At 47.6% G+C, this 23,171-nt stretch overlaps 1 protein-coding gene across 1 annotated transcript in view; it reads left to right on the top strand.

The window, feature by feature from the left end:
• Positions 1-391: 391 nt before the first annotated feature.
• Positions 392-23,171, top strand: part of ME2 (malic enzyme 2) — a 60,091-nt gene continuing 37,311 nt past the window's right edge. The window contains exons 1-2 of the mRNA XM_071580390.1: positions 392-526; positions 8,928-9,059. Of these exons, the coding sequence (XP_071436491.1) occupies positions 8,952-9,059 (108 nt within the window). The 5' untranslated portion in view covers positions 392-526; positions 8,928-8,951. The remainder of the gene's footprint in view (positions 527-8,927; positions 9,060-23,171) is intronic.

Genomic DNA, 23,171 nt, shown 5'->3' with positions numbered 1-23,171 from the left:
CCCACATTCCCATCCCCATTCCCATCCCCACATTCCCATCCATTCCCATTCCCACACTCCCATTCCCCCATTCCCATCCCCACATTCCCATCTCTATATCCCCATTTCCATCCCCCCATTGCCATTCCCACACTCCCATCCCCAAGCCCCGCCCCTCCCCGGTCTCGCTCTGCCCCCCCGCGCTGATTGGCTGCCTCCCATACCTCATTACCATACTCCAGACCACGCCCCCCCGCGCCTGACCCCATTTTACCTCCTTGGGGGCGGCACTGAACGTTCATTGGTCGATCCCCTCCGTGCCCGCGTGCGTCTTTCCTTTCGATTGGCTGCGCTCGCTGTCAGTCAGATCAAGCCCCGCCCCCCCCGGGGTGTCCCTCCGCGGCCCCTCCGTTTTGGCTCCATTCAGTGGCGGGTCCCGCGGCGGGCGCAGCTCCAGCCGCACTCCATAGGCAGAGGTCGCCGGGCCGGCATCGCTCCGCGGGCAGCACCGCAGCAGCAGCAGCAGGAGGAGGAGGAGGACGAGGAGGTAGATCCCGTTCTGGTAACACTTTTACAGCTGTGTCGGCGCACCGCAGGCCTCTGTGTCTGTACAAACCCTCCCTGAGAGGCGCCGGAGGCCACCCGGGCGCGGGGAGGGGACGGACCCGCCCGGGATGCTCCGTGTCGCTCTGCCCGGCCCTCCGCGGCCCTGAACAGCCCCCACGGCCTGCAGCGGGGCCATCCCCGGGCCCAGCGGGGCTGCCCCAGCAGCCGGAGCACCCTGAGGAGCAGCCCGGCCGTGTTTACCCCCGTGTTTACCCTGTCAGAGCCGTGGCAAACGCGGCCCTGCCCAGGGCTGGGTCCCTTGGCCTGCCACGAACTTCCCCGGCCCTGCAGAGTGAAAGTTGGGCACGGGCAGAGCAGCTGGTGCGGCCTGGGAGGGTCCTGGCAGCGCCCGCTGGTGTTTTTAGCGCTGTTGGGTTTTGGGTTTGGCCTCCTCTGGGCTCGTCCCTTCAAAGGGTGGCGGCGCCGGGCCCGAAACGCTGCGAAAGGTGCGAAATAATCGCAGAAATACTGCGAAAGGTGCGAAATAAGCGCTGTGAAGGAGCCGCGCTGTGCTGTCAGGGGAAGGATCTCTTAACTAGTAGGATAAAAAACCCCACAAAACCTACGGCGCGCTGGTGGAAAAGGACCCTTTTTCAACCAAGCAAGCTCAAAACCATTAAATATTATTTAATGTCTTTATGGCCTTAATTGCAGCAGGGAGGGCACAGCAAAAGGAAGTTTTCCACACCCACGTGTGCAGGTGAAGTTGCTGGGCAGCATGTGGAGCTCTGCAGGTGTCTCTGTGTGCACTCTTTGGACACGATAAGATCTGTAAAAAATTAGCCTGGGCTTGTATTTTAAGAGAATTTGTGCGTTGCAGTGGCAGGACAGAACTCCTGATAAGGTGGCCTGTGAGTCAGCAGGCAAAGTTTGGAGCTTTTGTCCTTCTGCAAACTAAGAAAGAAGCTGCCAAGTGCGTGGTGGTGTGCCGAGATTGAGTGAGTACTAATTGAATTTTCATCCTTATTAGTCGTGCCAGCAGCACCATTGCAGCAGAAGGAGCATATTTTGCTGTTGCTTGAGCTGGTGGCAGCTCGTTGTGCGTGGTTGGATCTTCAGGTTCCTCTGTAATTTAAGCAGGGTTTTTCTTTTTTGAGCCCCAGCTATTATACACTGACATTTATAGGTGGTTGGCAGGGTTACACTTCACCTGGTTGTTGCTGAATTAGGAGGCAGCTCAGTTGCTTTGTGATTGTTGATGAGTTGTTCTTACAGGAAGAATAATCTTTTCTAAGTGTTGAGAACATCTTTGTCCATCTCTCTCGACTTGCATCCCAAAAAAATCTGTGTTTCTGAACTGAGCAACTCCAACACAGAGATGTATCAGTTCCCCAAGTAAAGCATCAGGAGCTTTCTGTTTATTCCTGCAAATTCCTGAGGGGTTTCAGGATAAGGCCTTTGTCCTGCTTATGGAGTTGCCCTTTTCTTTACTCCCAGTAGCCCTCCCAGTTACACAAATGGAATAAAATCAAGAATGTGAATAAATCTTCTTGTCAGACAAGGCCAAAATTGTTACTACTGAAGTTTCCACAGTGGAAGACAATGGACTTCCTGATTCTTAAGAGTCAGAATATTTAGGTCAGGCCCATTAATATATAAAAGTTACAGGTCTGATGTGATCTGGTTCTGTTATTATGAGCTAAGACTCCAATAACAAACAGTCCAGCCCTACTTTCTGCTTGTGCTGAGAGGTTTTCTGATACTGTGAGTTGAAGTAATTCACATTAACTCCTTTTAGAAAGGTGTTCTGAAATTGTTTTCATTTGAATTCACCTTAGTGTGCTTTATTTTGGTGAACTGCTTCAAACCTCATGTTGTGAACTTATTTAAGTGCCCCTCATTTGACTTTCCCCTTGTTGCCTCAGAATAAAAGGGAGGAAAAGTAATTTCAGTGTGTTAAAGATCTGCTTCCAAAATAACCCACTTACTGCTGCTGCTGAGCATTTTATTAGTAACTCCTCCCCAAATGACTGTTCCTTTTAATCTGCAGATCTCAAGGTGCCTCAGAAATGTCCTTTAAAGTGGCTGCTCAGGACTTTGCTGGAGAGAACCTGAAAACTTCCCCCAGCACCAGGGAAGCCAGAGGTGCTGAGTTGCTGCACAGCACCACATCCCTTGCCCTCATCCCTCTGCTCCTTCCTCCTGGGGGGCTCCTGTTAGGAAATAGAAGTGTCCCTGTCAGCTGCTGGAGGGTGGTGGGTGCAGGAAAAGCTGCTCTAAGGCCTGTGTGGAGACATGCTTGTAGTTGGTGCTTACCTAATGTAATAATTTTAGACTGTTTTATCGTTGCAGAGGTGATGAAGCCAGCTGGTGTGTGCCTGCTTTGTGTCATGCCTGGGTAGGGAAGGCTTGTCTGCTTGTTATTGGTGAAAAAAAAAAGAGAATAGAGTGCAGTGGTGCATCCCAGGCACTCAGCAATAGGACAAGGGGGCATGATGGGCTCAAGCTCTGCCAGGGGAAATTGAAGTTGGAGAGCAGAAAAAAATTCTTTGCAGAGAGAGTGCTCAGGCATTGGAATGGGCTGCCCAGAGAGGGGGTGGATTCCCCATCCCTGGAGGTTTTCCAGCTGAGCTTGGCCGTGGCACTGAGTGCCATGATCTGGTAAAGGGACTGGAGTTGGACCAAGGGTTGGACTTGATGATCTCAGAGGGGTTTTCCAACCCAATCCATTCTATGGATGTGGCACTGAGTGAGAATCCACCATGTCTTGATCCAACCCCACTGTGATCACCAGCCCAGGGCACTCTGTGCCCTGGGCTGGTGATCACAGTGGGGTTGGATCAAGGATTGGACTTGCTGATCTCAGAGGTCTTTTCCAACCCAATCCATTCTGTGATTTAAGTCTCAGGAATCACTTTTCAGTCTCCTTTGACCCCACAGAGCTGAGTGTCCTTTCTCTGAGTGCTGACTTTCACTTTTATTTGTTTTCTTAATCCTCTTTACAGCTCAGAACCAACAGGTGTCCTCTCTCAGACAGCACAGACAAAGCAAGGAGGGAACCCAGCATGCTTCAAAGCCCACAGAAATGAATTAATTAATACAGATGGACAAATGAAGGGACTGGAGCACAAGTGCTGTGGGGAGAGGCTGAGGGAGCTGGGGGTGTTCAGCCTGGAGAAGAGGAGGCTCAGAGGTGACCTCAGCACTGTCTGGAACTGCCTGAAGGGAAGTTGTGGCCAGGTGGGGGTTGGTCTCTTCTCCCAGGCACTCAGCAATAGGACAAGGGGGCACGATGGGCTCAAGCTCTGCCAGGGGAAATTGAAGTTGGAGAGCAGAAAGAAATTCTTTGCAGAGAGAGTGCTCAGGCATTGGAATGGGCTGCCCAGAGAGGGGGTGGATTCCCCATCCCTGGAGGTTTTTCAGCTGAGCTTGGCCGTGGCACTGAGTGCCATGATCTGGTAAAGGGACTGGAGTTGGCCCAAGGGTTGGACTTGATGATCTCAGAGGTCTTTTCCAACCCAATCCATTCTGTGATTCTGTGATCCACACCAGGCTTGGGGTGGTGCAGACTGGCTGGACAGATTGTTGTGTGTATGTAAGAGGAATTGCCTGTTGGCTTAGAAAACCAAAACCAGTAGAGGCCTGAAGGGTTGGAAACTCCAACAGGATTGGATTGTGAGGCCTCTGTGGCCTTGAATTAGTAATTTCAGTTTGTGTTATCAAAAAAAAAAAAGCTCCTCTTGGCACACAGGTCTTGTTTATGTCTGTACATGAGAAAAGGGCTGGAACTGTTCACTGGCACAGGATTTCACTTGAAATGCTTTGCCATCCTTCAAACTGAAGGAAGAGTGCAAAGTCATCCAGCACAGTTGCTGTCTCAGTTGGTTAAAACTTGGCTGTAATAACGCCAAGGTCATGGGTTCAATCCCCTGTGTGGGCCACTGACTTAAGATCCTTGTGGGTCCCTTCCAGCTGAGAATACTCTGGGATTCTGTAAGGGATACCCTGAGCAGTGAGGGGTGATCCACAGGTCAGGCAGCCTCTGCAGTAATTAAAGCAGACCTTGCTTTAATTGACATGGAGCTTCCTGACTCTCTGAGCAACATAATTGTACCTGTTACGAGTATGATGAACCTTTCCCTCAGAGTAGCTTTTGCAGTTTAACTAATCCATAATTACACCAGCAGAACATTTGCTCCCAGATAAGGGCACTTGTGTATATTGGTATTTAGTTTGACCTGGGCAGATGCCTCCTGATAAGGCACAGCACAGACCTGTGATCTGATATGCTGAAGAATTTAATTCCCTTAAATTGTGACACAGCATGTGCACAGTACCAAGTCTAAAATAACCAGTTGTAGTGGATTCAGTCAGAGGTGCACCATGGTCTTGTTTAGTTCTCAGCCTTGTCAGGTGCAGAAGGGAGATCTTGTTCTGGTTTTGCTGACACATCTTTGTGCAGGAATTTTATTCCTCTTTCAATTCCGCTGCTTTTTTCCTAATTCCTCCTCACAGGACATTGCACAACCTCATTCCTCTTTGTGTGTTTTCACACCATTGCAACCCCCTTGTTTCCCTCAGCTGACATCCTTCCCCCACGGAGCTGCTCCAGGGCTGGAGCCCCTCTGGAGCCAGGCTGGGAGAGCTGGGGGGCTCACCTGGAGAAGAGAAGGCTCCAGGGACACCTGAGAGCCCCTGCCAGTGCCTAAAAGGGCTCCAGGAGAGCTGGAGAGGGGATGGGGACAAGGCATGGAGGGACAGGACACAGGGAATGGCTTCCCAGTGCCAGAGGGCAGGGCTAGATGGGATATTGGGAAGGAATTGCTGTCTGTGAGGGTGAGCAGGCCCTGGCACAGGTTGGGCAGAGAGGCTGTGGCTGCCTCTGGATCCCTGGAAGTGTCCAAGGCCAGGTTGGATGGGTCTTGGATCAGCCTGGGATAGTGGAAGGTGTCCCTGGCCATGGCAGGAGGTAGAAACAGATGATCTTTGATGATCTTTTAGGTCTCTTCCAACCCAAACCAGTCTGTGATTCTCTCTCAGCCTCTACTATCAAAATGATCTCTCCTGTCTCTTAATTTAAAGTGCCACCCTCTCGAGCCTGGCCTCACTTCTACCAAACCATAATAAACCACTCAAAAACCTCCCCAGAAAGCAGCATGACTCACCCCTTTCACCTCCTTAAAACCAGGTGGTGGTTTGGGGAGCTTTTTCTTCCAGGGCCTGTCCCTGCAGCTTCCCAGAAACAAACAGGTCCTTCTTCCCAGCAGGTGTGAGCACAGAGCAGGAGGCTTTGGGCCTCTCCATCCTTCCCCACCAGCCCAGGGGAGAAGCTGTGGCTGCCCCTGGATCCCTGGTAGTGTCCCAGGCGAGGTGGAATCAATCTGGGATAGCAGGAGGTGTCCTTGCCCATGGCAGAGGGTGGGAGAGGATGAGCTTTAAGGTCCCTCAGAGCTGTGGCTGTCCCTGGAAGTGTCCCAGGCCAGGTGGGATCAATCTGGGATAGCGGGAGGTGTCCTTGCCCATGGCAGAGGGTGGGAGAGGATGAGCTTTAAGGTCCCTCAGAGCTGTGGCTGTCCCTGGAAGTGTCCCAGGCCAGGTTGGACAGGGCTTGGAGCAACCTGGGCTGGTGGGAGGTGTCTCTGCCCATGGCAGGGGTGGAAACAGATGATCTTTTAGGTCTCTTCCAACCCAAACCAGTCTGTGATTCTCTCAGCCTCTACTATCAAAGTGATCACTCTTGTTTCTTAATTTAAAGTGCCACCCTCTTGAGCCTGGCCTCACTTCTACCAAACCATAATAAACCACTCAAAAACCTCCCCAGAAAGCAGCATGACCCACCCCTTTCACCTCCTTAAAACCAAGTGGTGGTTTGGGGAGCCTTTTCTTCCAGGGCCTGTCCTTGCAGCTTCCCAGAAACAAACAGGTCCTTCTTCCCAGCAGGTGTGAGCACAGAGCAGGAGGCTTTGGGCCTCTCCATCCTTCCCCACCAGCCCAGGGGAGAAGGTTGGTGGCCAAATGAGCCAGGAGGAGAGGGTGGGTGATGGAGGGCCATGGCAGGCAGAGCTGCTGGAACTCCCACACTGGAGCGTGGACAGGGAATGGGGAAGGATTGCTTGCTTTTATTTTCAGGGTAGGTCATACTAAGGTGAGTTTTGGAGGCAGGTTCTTGCTAAAACAGGTTTAAAATTCTGACAAAAGGAGTTGCAAGATGGGAGATGAAACAGAAATAGGGAACAATTAGAAGAGCAGGGGGAGGAGAGCTCAGGGCTGAGTAACCAGTCAGGTTTCATGCTGGATATAAATTAACTGGGATCATATCTCTTGGATCTAAACAGAGGGACTAAGTGGAAAGTGAAACTTGATTCTTGCACTTGCTTTATGAATCTGAGATACCTCTACCAAGAGAATCATTTTAGTGACAACTCAGAAAGGATCAAGTCCTCTCTCAGACAGCAGAGAAGAAAGTAAGATTTGTGTCACACCCCTGAAGTCTTTTCCTCCCTGTCTCGTTGATCAGAGAGTTAATTGGTCAAGGTAGGGGAAATCTGGGCTGCAATCTTGTTTGGTTCTTAAATGCTCATTAATTGCAATGAAGTAATTTAGATTTAATTAGAGCAAGACAAGGTGTGGTGTCTGTCTTTTTAATTCCTTGTTTGAGGTGTTTGCTCATTGATTGAAGCCACCCTGACACTGATGGGATTGTGGCACTGGAATCCCATTTTTAGCCACACAGGCAGGAGGAGACAGACCCACAACTGTGCAACGATGGCAAATGAGCAATCAGAACTAAAACCAGCCCAAACCGAGTTTGGTGTTCCTACAGGGTGGTTGTTTTGCAGCACACAATTAATTTCCCTTATCTGATCCTGGTTTTCAGCTGCCCTGAGTCCTGCCAGGCCTGCTGTGCTCAGTCCACTGACTGGCTGCTGGTTTGGGGAGGAGGGACCACATTAAAGGCACCACTTTGCTGCCAAGGCTTCCATTCCTGCTGCCTCCACACAGCAAATTTGTGGTCTGCACCACAGGGCAGCTCAACACACGAGTTTTGGGCAGAGCCTGAGCAAACAAACACGGGATGAGAGAAAGGGATTGCTCTCAAATGTCAGAGCTGCTTCCCACTGTGCTTTTTATAATGGGTGGAAGGGAAACTTGGTCATAACTGAGGATTGGAAGTATTAAATGTTTGCATATTTTTTTAATGTTTGGAAGGATTTCTAAGAAAATCCTCAGACTGCAACTTGTAAGGCCAGTCTGCTGTCTTAAAATCTGATTGTGTGTAAATTTGATTATGGAAAGATCTTCTGAAGTATTCAGGCTGTGTTTAAGATAATGAAGTTTTGTTCCTTAATCCAATTTTGTCTCCCATCTGGAAGAAATTAAAAATCCAAACCATGCATCACTTCATTCCTTAAAAATGTCTCATAACCTGCTTTGCTGTCCTTGCCTGTGTCTTGGATGTGGCACCAGCTGCTGTAGGAAGGAGTTCCCTCCATGGTGTTCTGGTTCTTTGCTGTCCTTTCTGGCCTTTTAATGTGTTCTTTTACACACTGTGCTCCTGTGGCTGCTGTTTTCTGTCTGTCTTGGTGAAATATCTCTGAGAAATGAGCCCAGTTCACATTCCCTGGTGGTATTGCATTATACGAGCATGTAATAAGTGATAATTTCTCAAGAGTTTGAAGTTAATTGGTGGATAAAATGGGTTCAAGAGTTGCTGTAACATGGCAAAATTAGAACTAGGCTTTTGAGTGGTACTAACAAATCCTTTGCTTTGTTTTATTTTACTGTAAAGGATATATTCTCTCTGAAAATAACCTTTTTTTGCGAGGTTTGGAATTGTAAAATTCTAAGCCTGGAATCCAGAGTGCTGTGGGTTTTTTGGCCATTTTAATTCTATGTTTTGTTCTAATCCAGTTTTAACATGCTGGGGGATATAGTTTCTTTCCTTCCCGTTGTCCAGGCTGCAGGATTTGGTTTTTAGGAAGCTGTGAGGGGCACTCAGCCCAAACTTCCAGGGAGTTGTTGCACCCTCGCTGGCATTTGCAGCCGTGCCAGTCCCACAGGTCACCACGGACTGGGAATGTTTGCCTGGGGCGATTCTGCCCTGGATTTATGGTGTAAGGCAACACCTGCTGAGTGCTGCCTGCTGCCCACATCACCAGGATACCTCCTTTAGTATCCCTCTGTGTTCCCTCCACTCACTTCTGTGCTCTCCCCTTTCCAAAACCTTCCTCCTTTTTCATCCCCCTCCCTGCCCACGACACAATTTTTGGTGGTTGTTTTATTTTCACGTTGTTAAAAAGCCTTACTTGGCATGTACCTGTTTCTCTCACACCTGGTGGGCCTCCAGGTGCTGATCCTGCTGGCTCTGTGTGATTGCTGAGTGGTTGTCTCCCTTTCCTCAGGTGCAGCAGAGGAGCAGAAAGAAGATGTTCTCCCGACTCCGAGCAGCCGCGGCTCCGTGTGCGATGGCGCGTCGCTCCGTGCACATGAAGGAGAAGGGGAAGCCACTCATGCTGAACCCACGGACAAACAAGGTTGGTAGCCTGTCATTTTCAGGTATCTTATCTTCATCTGCTCATAGTCCAATAGACCTTGCCCCAGGGTTAAACCTCTGGGACACAGCCAAAAAAAGAAGGTGCAGAGGATGGAGGGGTCAGTGTTCATTTCAGGTTTACTGCTTGGACACCTACGGGACAAGGACTTCCATTATCACAGAATCATAGAATGGATTGGTTGGAAAAGACCTCTGAGATCATCAAGTCCAACCCTTGGTCCAACTCCAGTCCCTTTACCAGATCATGGCACTCAGTGCCACGGCCAAGCTCAGCTGAAAAACCTCCAGGGGTGGGGAATCCACCCCCTCTCTGGGCAGCCCATTCCAATGCCTCAGCACTCTCTCTGCAAAGAATTTCCTTCTGATCTCCAACTTCAATTTCCCCTGGCAGAGCTTGAGCCCACACCCCAGGCCCCCTCTCATGACTGGGTCTGGGCAGAGAGAGGAGAGAATTGGCAGTGCCAGCAGAGCAGAGCCAAGAGCCTCGTTAATGAAGGCTAATCCAACCCCTCAGCACTCTACTGGATGTGGCCAAGGGCTCTGCTCCTGATGTCCAGCCTCCTACGTAGAATCATAGAATCAGTTGGCTTGGAAGAGACCTCTGAGATCACCAAGTCCAACCCTTGGTCCAACCCCACTTTGATTACCAGATGATGGCACTCAGTGGCACATTCAGTCTCACCTTAAAAACCTCCAGGGATGGGGAATCCACCCCCTCTCTGGGCAGCCCATTCCAATGCCTGAGCACTCTCTCTGCAAAGAATTTCTTTCTGCTCTTCAACTTCAATTTCCCCTGGCAGAGCTTGAGCCCATCGTGCCCCCTTGTCCTATTGTTGAGTGCCTGGGAGAAGAGACCAACCCCCACCTGGCCAGAACTTCCCTTCAGGAAGGTGCAGAGGATGGAGGGGTCAGTGTTCATTTCAGGTTTCCTGCCTGGACACCGACAGTACAAGGACTTCCACTGACACCTTCTGCTTCTGTCAGCCTGTGCTTTCCCTGCTGTGCTGTGTCTGAGTCTCTGCTTCCCTGTGCCAAAGAAGGGTTGCTGGTGTGTGCTGATTACTGGCCTGTTTAGGTGCTGGTGTGACACCTCAGAAAGGATCAAGTCCTCTCTCAAACAGCAGAGAAGAAAGTAAGATTTGTATCACACACCTGAAGCCTTTTCCTCTCTGTCTTGTTGATCAGAGGGTTAATTGGGCAAGGTAGGGCTTGATTTGAAGCAAAGCTTTAGCAGATAGGGAGTTTCACTTCTTGGTTTGCAGAAGTTAGTGCTGGACTCAGTCTTGCCAGTGATAGAAGGTGTTGTCCTCTGTGTCCTGGTCCTGGCTTTTTCCTGGAAGACTGAGGAAGTATTGCTCTTGTTCTTTGCCACTGGAGTCCTGGCTTTTTCCTGGAAGACTGAGGAAGGATTGCTCTTGTTCTTTGCCACTGGAGTCCTGGCTTTTTCCTGGAAGACTGAGGAAGGATTGCTCTTGTTCTTTGCCACTGGAGTCCTGGCTTTTTCCTGGAAGACTGAGGAAGGATTGCTCTTGTTCTTTGCCACTGGAGTCCTGGCTTTTTCCTGGAAGACTGAGGAAGAATTGAGACTGAGCCTTATCACTAAGGAACGTCCTGTGCAGAGTCTGACAGAGCATCTTAAAATGAACCTTGAATGGAGCTAACAGGGCAGTAGAGATATCCATGCACTGGGATGAACTTCTCCTAAGAAAGCAACTTTTTTTTTCTCCCTTCACAAAAATGCTCCTGTAGTACCCACACGTCCAAATCTCTTTTCCTGGAGTAGTAGTGGCCTTCAGGAGTCTTGAAACCATTAATGTGCAAATTGAAGCTGGTAAGAAATCAGATGAGGGGTTTTGGTAGCTGATCCAGGATATCTGAAGTGGTCAAGAAAGGTCACAAATCTCCCTGGCTCTGACAGGGAATTCCCTGAGCAGTGGAGCTGTAGGAGCTGGACTTTTCCTCTGCCCAAACTGACCCCTCCTTCTCTCTTTTCCCCCTGAGTGCAGCCTCAATACTGCACAAATCCAGGATGCCTAAAGAGGGAGAGAGAGAACTGTGGAAGTCAGAGACTGTCTGGCTGCAAAAGTAAAACTGGGATTGCTGTGTCAGGGAAGGAGAAAAGAGGTGATTGTTGTGATTTGTCAAGATCAGATTATCTGGAGACTTTCTGAGCTATAAACACTTCTGACATGCCAGTGGAAATTACTTCAACCCCTGTAAGCCTTTCCAAATGCTAATTATGCAACAGTATTCAGAAACAAAAACAATAGGTCATTTCTTACTGTTTTTCTAGTGATAATATCATTCATTTAATTTTTTTTTTAACCTTGGAATTCTCTGGTGGACTGAGCACAATGCAGTATTTTTTGGGGGGAGGGAAAAGCAGAGAGCTTCTTGTTAATAACAATTGATTTTTGAAGTTTTTAATGTCTCCAGGAATTTATACTTGAGGGAGGAAAATCCATTCTGCATTAGTTTGGCTCTGTTGTATCAGTCTGTCATTACTGCTGATTCCTGCTAGAATGGATCTGTAAGCTCATTAAGTGATTCTCCTTGAGTATCTCTACAGAAATGCATTTTGGATATTCAGCAGAGAAATAAATGATTTATTAAACACAGCAGGTACTTTACCCTTGTGCTGTTCTTGCTCACAGTGCCTCACATGGATATATATATTTGTATATTTATGTTATCTACATACAGGCACAGATAAAGGGTTTGATCTCTTGCTGGCAGCTTGTTGAGATCATAATTTTATGACTTGTGCTTTATTTGCCTGTGTTTCATTTTTACAGCCCTCTATTATCAGCTCCACAGGACATTTGCTCTCCCTTAGTACACGTGGGCCCTGAAACAAGAACTGCCAAGGGGCAGCACCACTGGCAGAAACCAACCCCTCCCCTTGTGCAGATTCATCTGCTCTTGTTCTTTACCACTGAAGTACTTGTTCTCTTCTCATTTTTTTTTAATTTTCTTTCCCATCCTTACCTGTCCTTTGCTGCTTTTTGGGTTTTGGTGTTTGAAAACCAGTTGTCAGGTGTTGTGAGGGTGGCTCAGAAGGTGTCACGAGTTCTTACCAGTCACTTCTGCAGGAAAACAATTGGCAGAATCTGCTATAACTCTTGCTGGCATCCCTGTCTGCCTCCAGTCTTCCATAATGCCTGATTGCTGCTCTTGGAGAGGGTTTCAAATTACAGTTAATTGGCTTCTGAACCTTCTGTTCTGCTGGAGATCCCTACAGTGCTAAGGCAGCATTTTAAGCCTGTTGGATGTTTGGAACTCTGTTAGCACAATCTGGTTTGTTCAGTACTGGCAGTTAAATTGTTATTTGTATTGTGGTGATGCTTCAGATGGGCCAAGATTTCTTCTTCCAGCACAGAACAGATGATCCATGAGTGCATGAAGGAAAAGTCCAAAGAGGAGCAACGAGGCTGGAGAAGGGACTGGAGCACAAGTGCTGTGGGGAGAGGCTGAGGGAGCTGGGGGTGTTCAGCCTGGAGAAGAGGAGGCTCAGAGGTGACCTCAGCACTGTCTGGAACTGCCTGAAGGGAAGTTGTGGCCAGGTGGGGGTTGGTCTCTTCTCCCAGGCACTCAGCAATAGGACAAGGGGGCACGATGGGCTCAAGCTCTGCCAGGGGAAATTGAAGTTGGAGAGCAGAACAAAATTCTTTGCAGAGAGAGTGCTCAGGCATTGGAATGGGCTGCCCAGAGAGGGGGTGGATTCCCCATCCCTGGAGGTTTTTCAGCTGAGCTTGGCTGTGGCACTGAGTGCCATGATCTGGTAAAGGGACTGGAGTTGGACCAAGGGTTGGACTTGATGATCTCAGAGGTCTTTTCCAGCCCCATCCACTCTGACCCCAACTTTGGTGGTGTCTGTTCCCTCCTGCTATTGAATATATTAATACTCTTCTCCTGTACTGACAGTGCCTCTCAAATTTTTGGCTTCAGCAGGTCCCTTTGGGGCATTGAACACACACATCCACACATACCTTGACCCTGAGATCAGCTCATTTGCTTAAAACTTGGTTGTAACAATGCCAAGGTCATGGGTTCAGCCCCTGTGTGGGCCACTGAATTAAGATTTGGACTTAATGATCCTTGTGGGTCCCTTCCAGCTCAGAACAGTCTGTGATTCTGTGAGATCTGTGGTTCTATATGTGTGTACATACCCGGGCACACATACATGGAAATGGATGGTAAATGTTTAAGAAGAATTCACTGAGGGGCTTGCAGGTGGCAGGTTAATCCCAGACTGATCCTGAGCGACTTTCTGCCTGTCTTTCATATGAGTGGTGGTCTTCTCAAATTGTTGTATTTTGCTGAGCCATTAGTCACAGTTTCATCTTTATTCATTCCCAGGTTTTTCAGCCCAATTTATTTCCATCCATTCCTTACCAAATACTTCCATAAACTGTGATGGATCTATCTTTGTATAAAGAATCAGTTTCCTTAACAAACTTGTGCATGACCTCACTGGCTTCTGGGAAACACCAGAAGTGTTTTTTCAATTCAAAAGTGTGTTTTCAATTCAAAATAAAAGACAAACCAACCAAAAAAAAACCCTCAACCCAAAGTCAAAGCTATTTGGACAAAATGAATTGGATAGGACAAGAGAAAGAGAGGAAAGGATTATAAGAACTTGAAGATCTAAAAGCAGATGTTCTCTTCCCCTTCCAGTGCCCTTTCTCTCCATGCTGGCTTTTGACATATTTGATTTATTATAATGGTTTTTAGGTTTAGACTGTGCCAGTTGGGTTGAGCAGCCAGGGTGTGGAATACACAATGCCCAAGTGCCTTCCTGGGGAAACCAGGAAAAACAGGATGTGGAGATGTAAATGCACGTGGTGGTTGTCTCTTGGCTCAGAAATGCAGTGCTTGAAACATTCCCAACAGCTTCTGATCAGTCAGGATGAAGGATCCTGGAAGGCAACTGACAGAAACTGTGCTCACACCCCCGGAGCCCAAAATCCCACCTACCACTAGTTCTGTGTCCTGCAGGGCTGGTTTGGGGCTGGAGGGATTGCTGGGTGGAGGTTACATGGCCATAAATCTGCAGGTTTTATTGTCTTCCTTGAGATCTGCTTGCTTTCAAAAGGAATTAAATGTGGAAAGATGGAAGTGTTTATTGTGTAACCAGCTTTGTCTGTGTGCTGGTTTAAAGGAAAACCAGCAGGAGAAACGAACCCAACACCAAAGAGATTATAAGTCAGAGTTGCACTTTAATAACAATATTACAATAAATGCAGTGGCACAAGGAGAAATTGGGTTTAACCCCCAAGCCCAGCAGTGTAACCCACCCCCTGGGGCACAAACACAGGGGGGTTTGGTGGCCCCTGTGCTGAGCCCCACGTGGTTCCTCTGAGTCCAAAGGAAAAGGAAGGGACAAGCCTGTTGGTGCAGATGATGGCACAGTCTGGGCGAGAGTGGGGGGCTCCTCCTGTCCAGGTTCTGCTCCTCCTCTGGATCCAATGAGTGGTCCCCAAGTCCCAAAAGCCCAAGATTCTCTCCCCTCAGGCCCAGGTGGGAGCCCCCAGTGCCTCCCCCAGGACAGGGAGTTCCACCCTGGGGGATCTGACTCTGGGAGTCAGGGGGGATTTTGGAATGGTTGGTGGCCCCTGAGCAGAGCTGAGCCCTCAGGTGAGTGTGGAGGTGCCAAGGAGTCCCTGGAGGGGAGTTGTCCCAGCTCCTCTGCCAGGCTTCTTTCCCAGCCAGCTCCCAGCCTGAGGGCTCAGGTGTGCCCTGGGCAGCTGCTGCCAATGGGCCATTGGGAACAGTTGTGGGCAATGAATGGAGGGTTTAGAATGCACAGCTTTGGTCACCCCCACACAGGGATAAACTGGTCCCACCTGCTGAACTGGGACAGTCTCTAAAGGTGCTGTGAGTGCCAAAGGTGGAATTGAACCTCCTTCAACTTACTCAGTGTTCTGCTCAGGACTTGTGAGCTGCTGGGATGGACAGTGGGAGGAAGGAAGGAAGGGAGGGAGCTGTCCTGGTGTTTTAGTTCTGTGATTAATGCCTTTAAAGGAGAACGAGAGCAACGACATCTGCTCAGTCAGAAAAGCAGCAGTTTAATGGAGTGTCATAAAAAACATAGAATGGATTGGGTTGGAAAAGCCCTCCGAGACCATCAAGTCCAACCCTTGGGCCAACTCCAGTCCCTTTACCAGATCATGGCACTCAGTGCCACGGCCAAGCTCAGCTGAAAAACCTCCAGGGATGGGGAATCCACCCCCTCTCTGGGCAGCCCATTCCAATGCCTGAGCACTCTCTCTGCAAAGAATTTCCTTCTGATCTCCACCTTCAATTTCCCCTGGCAGAGCTTGAGCCCATCATGCCCCCTTGTCCTATTGCTGAGTGCCTGGGAGAAGAGACCAACCCCCAGCTGGCCAGAACTTCCCTTCAGGCAGTTCCAGACAGTGCTGAGGTCACCTCTGAGCCTCCTCTTCTCCAGGCTAAACACCCCCAGCTCCCTCAGCCTCTCCCCACAGCACTTGTGCTCCACTCCCTTCTCCAGCCTCGTTGCTCTTCTCAGTTGGATTGGAAGAGACCTCTGAGATCATCAAATCCAACCTTTGATCCAACCCCACTGTGATCACCACTCAGTGCCCTGGGCTGGTGATCCCAGTGGGGTTGGATCAAGACATGGTGGATTCTCTGTCCCTGGAGGTGTTTCAGAGGACACTCAGTGCCACCTCCAGTCCCTTCTCCAGCCTCGTTGCTCTTCTCTGAGGTGTTCAGGGATGCTGCCACTTCAAATCATCCTCATGGTTTGCAGCTTTCCCATAACCACAGAAAACAAACCCCAGAGAGGCTGAGCGGCTTCCCTAGCTCTGCATAAAGGCTTTTTCTCTTCCTGACTTTTCACCCTTTTTTGTAGGGGGATGCTTTTAGTTGAAGCCACATCATTAGGAAATGAGACAACTGTGGGTTGGCTGGGTGTGGGTCATCAGACAAAGTGGTTTGTTTGCATCTCCTCTCACACACACAGAGGAGGTACAAGAGCTGGTGGGTTCTTTGCCTGCAGAGAGATGGAGGTCTTTAAAGGGTGAATAACCTGATGAAGGTCCAGGTTATTTCACAGCTCAGCAGGGAGTAAATTGCTTCTCTGTGTCAGCCCCACCCTCCAGTATAAACCCTGTGCTGTTCCTGGGAGAATAAAGATATAAAATTGAGTATAAAAAATGAAGGAGGAAAGAAATCAAAGGAAATTTCCATATTCTGACCCTGCTCTCATAACCACAGAGAAACTTTGAATCTGTGGTTGAGATAACAAAGACACCTTTGATTCCTATGAATTATCTTTATTAATTTCCAGTGGAGGCATCTTGTGCAATAGTGGACTTTGTGATTTAGGAAAAGGGAGCAAAGTCAAGAGAAGCAGCCCAGAATCCAGTGTAAAATCTGCTTTATTTCCAAAATGTTTATGGTGCTGCTTCATACCCTGCTGTGTTCTAAGAATTATTAGAAATGACAAGGAAAACATTTATTAAATTCCCTTTGGATTAGGCCAACTCATTTTCCAAACAGTGGCATTTTTTGGTATATTATTTATACCTTTATCAGGAGCCTTGAATGGTGTTTTTGTTACATTTATGGATCAGTTAAAAGTATCCCCTCCTATATTTGCCACCACAATTTTGCAGGTGGGGAAGAAATCACCAACTTAGAAACCTCTGATTGATTAAGATGCTACCAGAATATTTATATCTGTTTGTATTTTGTTAATATTTATTTCAAAACACTTTAACCCTCCTCACCTCTCATCTCTAGAGCAAGACTGCAGCATGTGGTGTTCATGAAAACCAGGAAATTCCTGTTTTGCTCTTATGGAACTGTTGAGAGCAGATAGTTGGTTTTTTTATTACAGCTTTGCAAAGACCTGTTTTAGAAATTTCACATTAAACAATAAATTTTAAGTGGAAAATTTTTAAATTCTGCTTGTGTTAAATCCAGATATGAGTCTTTTGCAATTTAAAAAAAATCAGAAAAATATTTATTATTTATTAATATATTGATTAATAATTTAATATTATTTATATTTATATTAATTTATTAATGATTATTACTATTATACTTTATTATACTATTATTACTACTATTATACTTTTGCAATTAAAAAATCAGAAAATATTTATTATTTATTAATATATTGATTAATAATTTCTTAAAATTAATTTGTATTGATATTAATTTATTAATAATTACTACTATTACACTTTATTATACTATTATTAATACTATTATACTATTGCAATTAAAAAATCAGAAAATATTCCTTATTTATTAATATATTAATTAATAATTTGTTAATATTTATATTTATATTAATTTATTCATGATCACTACTATTATACTTTTTTATACTATTATTACTACTATTATACTTTTGCAATTAAAAAATCACAAAATATTATTTATTAATATATATTAATTATTTGTCAATATTAATTTATATTTATATTAATTTATTCAGGATTACTACTATTATACTTTATTATACAATTATTACTACTATTATACTTTTGCAATTAAAAAATCAGAAAATATTTATTATTTATTAATATATTGATTAATAATTTCTTAAAATTAATTTATATTTATATTAATTTATTAATAATTACTACTATTATACTTCATTATACTATTATTACTAGTATTATGCTTTTGCAATTAAAAAAACAAAATATTTCTTGTTTATTAATATATTAATTAATAATTTAATATTTATATTTATATTAATTTATTCATGATTACTACCATTATACTTTATTATACTATTACTACTAGTATACTTTTGCAATAAAAATATCAAAATATTTCTTATTTATTAATATATTAATTAATATGTTAATATTAATTTATATTGATATTAATTTATTAATAATTACTAGTATTATACTTTATTATACTATTATTACTAGTATTATACGTTTGCAATTAAAAAATCAGAAAATATTATTTATTAATATATTGATTAATAATTTGTTAATATTAATTTCTATTGATATTAATTTATTCAGGATTACTACTATTATACTTTATTATACTATTATTATTACTATTATACTTTTGCAATTAAAGAATCAGAAAATATTTTTTATTTATTAATATATTAATAATTTGTTAATATTTATATTTATATTAATTTATTAATGATTACTACTATTATGCCTTATATGTAGCACTTGGCAGTCATCAATGTAAAAGTTGTAATCCATATAACACAGAAAAGAAACAATTTGGGAACTCACGGGTCATCTGTTCTTAGTGCTTCAGCTTTGTCATAGCACTGTTTTTTTCTGTAAGATCACAGTTTTTCAGCTGAGCTTGGCCGTGGCACTGAGTGCCATGATCTGGTAAAGGGACTGGAGTTGGACCAAGGGTTGGACTTGATGATCTCAGAGGTCTTTTCCAACCCAATCCATTCTGTGATTCTATTCTATGATCTATAGGGGTGTGTGAGGGTCTGTGGGGTTCTATGGGGGGCTATGAGGGGTCCATGGGGGTCTATAGGGGATCTATAGGGGTGTGTGAGGACCTGTGGGGGATCCATGGGGGTCTATAGCGGTCTATAGAGGGTCTGTGGGGTCCGTGGGGGTCTGTTGGGGATCTATAGGGGTGTGTGAGGGTCTATGAGGTGTATGGGGGTCTATGAGCATCTCTAGGGGGTCTATGGGGGGTCTGTGGGATTCTGTAGGGGGTGTGTGAGCATCTGTGGGGGGCTGTGGGGGGTCTGTGGGATTCTATGGGGGGTGTGTGAGCATCTCTGGGGGGTCTGTGGGATTCTATAGGGGGTGTGTGAGCATCTCTGGGGGGTCTGTGGGATTCTATAGGGGGTGTGTGAGCATCTCTGGGGGGTCTGTGGGATTCTATGGGGTGTGTGAGCATCTATGGGGGGTCTGTGGGATTCTATAGGACATGTGTGAGCATCTCTGGGGGGCTGTGGGGGGTCTGTGGGATTCTATAGGGAGTGTGTGAGCATCTCTGGGGGGCTATGGGGGGTCTGTGGGATTCTATAGGGGGTGTGTGAGCATCTCTGGGGGGCTATGGGGGGTCTGTGGGATTCTAAAGGAGGTGTGTGAGCATCTCTGGGGGGCTATGGGGGGTCTGTGGGATTCTATGGGGTGTGTGAGCATCTCTGGGGGGCTATGGGGGGTCTGTGGGATTCTATGGGGTGTGTGAGCATCTCTGGGGGTCTGTGGGATTCTATAGGAGGTGTGTGAGCATCTATGGGGGGCTATGGGGGGTCTGTGGGATTCTATGGGGTGTGTGAGCATCTATGGGGGGTCTGTGGGATTCTATAGGGGTGTGTGAGCATCTCTGGGGGGCTATGGGGGGTCTGTGGGATTCTATAGGGGGTGTGTGAGCATCTCTGGGGGGCTATGGAGGGTCTGTGGGATTCTGTAGGGGGTGTGTGAGCATCTCTGGGGGGCTATGGGGGGGTCTGTGGGATTCTATAGGGGGTGTGTGAGCATCTGTGGGGGGCTATGGGGGGTCTGTGGGATTCTATAGGAGGTGTGTGAGCATCTGTGGGGGGCTATGGGGGGTCTGTGGGATTCTATAGGGGGTGTGTGAGCATCTGTGGGGGTCTATGGGGGGTCTGTGGGATTCTATAGGAGGTGTGTGAGCATCTCTGGGGGGCTATGGGGGGTCTGTGGGATTCTGTAGGGGGTGTGTGAGCATCTGTGGGGGTCTATGGGGGGTCTGTGGGATTCTATAGGAGGTGTGTGAGCATCTATGGGGGGCTATGGGATTCTATAGGGGTGTGTGAGCATCTCTGGGGGGCTATGGGGGTCTGTGGGATTCTATAGGAGTTGTGTGAGCATCTCTGGGGGGCTATGGGGGGTCTGTGGGATTCTGTAGGGGGTGTGTGAGCGTCTGTGGGGGGCTATGGGGGGTCTGTGGGATTCTATGGGGTGTGTGTGAGCATCTGTGGGGGTCTATGGGGGTTCTGTGGGATTCTATAGGGGGTGTGTGAGCATCTCTGGGGGGCTATGGGGGGTCTGTGGGATTCTGTAGGGGGTGTGTGAGCATCTCTGGCGGTCTATGGGGGGGTCTGTGGGATTCTATAGGGGGTGTGTGAGCATCTCTGGGGGGCTATGGGGGGTCTGTGGGATTCTGTAGGGGTGTGTGAGCATCTGTGGGGGGCTATGGGGGGGTCTGGGATTCTATAGGGGCTGTGTGAGCATCTCTGGCGGTCTATGGGGGGGTCTGTGGGATTCTATAGGGGCTGTGTGAGCATCTGTGGGGGGCTATGGGGGGTCTGTGGGATTCTATAGGATGGTGTGTGAGCATCTGTGGGGGGCTATGGGGGGTCTGTGGGATTCTGTAGGGGGTGTGTGAGCATCTCTGGGGGGCTATGGGGGGGTCTGTGGGATTCTATAGGGGCTGTGTGAGCATCTGTGGGGGGCTATGGGGGGTCTGTGGGATTCTATGGGGGGGTGTGAGCATCTCTGGGGGGCTATGGGGGGTCTGTGGGATTCTGTAGGGCCCCAGGCACTCAGCATAAGGACAAGGGGGCACAATGGGCTCAAGCTCTGCCAGGGGAAATTGAAGTTGGAGAGCAGAAAGAAATTCTTTGCAGAGAGAGTGCTCAGGGATTGGAATGGGCTGCCCAGAGAGGGGGTGGATTCCCCATCCCTGGAGGTTTTTCAGCTGAGCTTGGCCGTGGCACTGAGTGCCATGATCTGGTAAAGGGACTGGAGTTGGACCAAGGGTTGGACTTGATGGTCTCGGGGGGCTTTTCCACCCCAATCCATTCTGTGATTCTCTTCTATGATTCTCAGAATTCCTTACTCAGTAGTGCTATAAAAATCATTCTTCAGGGTTTCAGGGCTCCTGTTTGCCTTCACACAAAGCAGGCAGCTGAATTTGTATATGCTGGTATTTATAGCAGCTCTGGCTTTGTGTGAGAGCCCAGTTGTTCTGAAGCCCCAGTGCCAGATATTTTGAGGATTAAAGGCACAGCTCATTGTGGCACAGCCCAAGTTTGTCTTAAGTAAACCACTGCCAACACTTCACTTGGTTTCCTCCCTGCTACAGCATAACATTGGTTTTGTTGTAATAAATTTGTCCATGTGTATTAATTAATTCATTTTTGTGTGCTTTGGAGTGTGCTGGGTTTTCTCCTAGACACCCTCCCTGCTTTGTCTGTGCTGTCTGAGGGAGGACACCTGTTGGTTCTGAGCTGTAAAGAGGATTAAGGAAACAAATAAAAATGAAAGTCACCACTCAGAGAAAGGACACTCAGCTCTGTGGGGTCAAAGGAGACTGAAAAGTGATTCCTGTGACTTAAATCATAGAATGGATTGGGTTGGAAGAGACCTCCGAGACCATCAAGTCCAACCCTTGATCCAACTCCAGTCCCTTTACCAGATCATGGCACTCAGTGCCACGGCCAAGCTCAGCTGAAAAACCTCCAGGGATGGGGAATCCACCCCCTCTCTGGGCAGCCCATTCCAATCCCTGAGCACTCTCTCTGCAAAGAATTTCTTTCTGCTCTCCAACTTCAATTTCCCCTGGCAGAGCTTGAGCCCATCGTGCCCCCTTGTCCTGTTGCTGAGTGCCTGGGGCCCTACAGAATCCCACAGACCCCCCATAGATGCTCACACACCCCTATAGAATCCCACAGACCCCCCATAGCCCCCCAGAGATGCTCGCACACCCCTATAGAATCCCACAGACCCCCCATAGCCCCCCAGAGATGCTCACACACCCCCTATAGAGTCCCACAGACCCCCCATAGCCCCCCAGAGATGCTCACACACCCCCTACAGAATCCCACAGACCCCCCATAGCCCCCCAGAGATGCTCACACACCCCCTATAGAATCCCACAGACCCTCCATAGCCCCCCAGAGATGGTCACACACCCCTATAGAGCCCAATAGAATCCCACAGACCCCCCATAGACCCCCTAGAAATGCTCATAGACCCCCATACACCTCATAGACCCTCACACACCCCTATAGATCCCCAATAGACCCCCATGGGCCCCCCATAGACCCTCATACACCCCTATAGACCCTCATGGACCCCCCACAGAACCCCATAGATCCTCACACACCCCTATAGACCCCCATGGACCCACCACAGAACCCCATAGACCCTCACACACCCCTATAGATCATAGAATAGAATCACAGAATGGATTGGGCTGGAAAAGCCCTCTGAGATCATCAAGTCCAACCCTTGGTCCAACTCCAGTCCCTTTACCAGATCATGGCACTCAGTGCCACGGCCAAGCTCAGCTGAAAAACCTCCAGGGATGGGGAATCCACCCCCTCTCTGGGCAGCCCATTCCAATCCCTGAGCACTCTCTCTGCAAAGAATTCCTTTCTGCTCTCCAACTTCAATTTCCCCTGGCAGAGCTTGAGCCCATCGTGCCCCCTTGTCCTATTGCTGAGTGCCTGGGATCCAAACCATTGCAGTATTTAGGCATTTATTCCCAGGGCAAACTAGAGGCAATTTGGCCCTTGGGATCTTAAATGCCTTTGACACATCAGTCCCACATTGCTGAGGGATTCTTGATTTACTGGGACAGGTCTGGGCCAGCTGAACTGGGGATTATAAAGGGAGGCAGAAGGGTAGGAATGTGTAATTCTGCAGCTCCAGGCACCTTGATCCAAGGAAATTCTCCATGCTCTGAGGTGCTGTCTGGGAACAAGCCACAATCCCAAATCCAAAGCATAGGGAAGGTGATGGATAATGAATGGGATACAGCAAGAGTTGGGAGAAATGGAATGGGATACAGGAAGAGTTGGGAGAAATGGAATGGGATACAGGAAGAGTTGGGAGAAATGGAATGGGATACAGGAAGAGTTGGGAGAAATGGAATGGGATACAGGAAGAGTTGGGAGAAATGGAATGGGATACAGGAAGAGTTGGGAGAAATGGAATGGGATACAGGAAGAGTTGGGAGAAATGGAATGGGATACAGGAAGAGTTGGGAGAAATGGAATGGGATACAGGAAGAGTTGGGAGAAATGGAATGGGATACAGGAAGAGTTGGGAGAAATGGAATGGGATACAGGAAGAGTTGGGAGAAATGGAATGGGATACAGGAAGAGTTGGGAGAAATGGAATGGGATACA

This window comes from Pithys albifrons, chromosome Z (assembly GCF_047495875.1).
Source record: "Pithys albifrons albifrons isolate INPA30051 chromosome Z, PitAlb_v1, whole genome shotgun sequence".
Classification (NCBI taxonomy): Eukaryota; Metazoa; Chordata; class Aves; order Passeriformes; family Thamnophilidae; genus Pithys; species Pithys albifrons.
The sequence above is the reverse complement of the archived record's forward strand: the minus strand, read 5'-3'. Positions and strand labels throughout refer to the sequence as shown.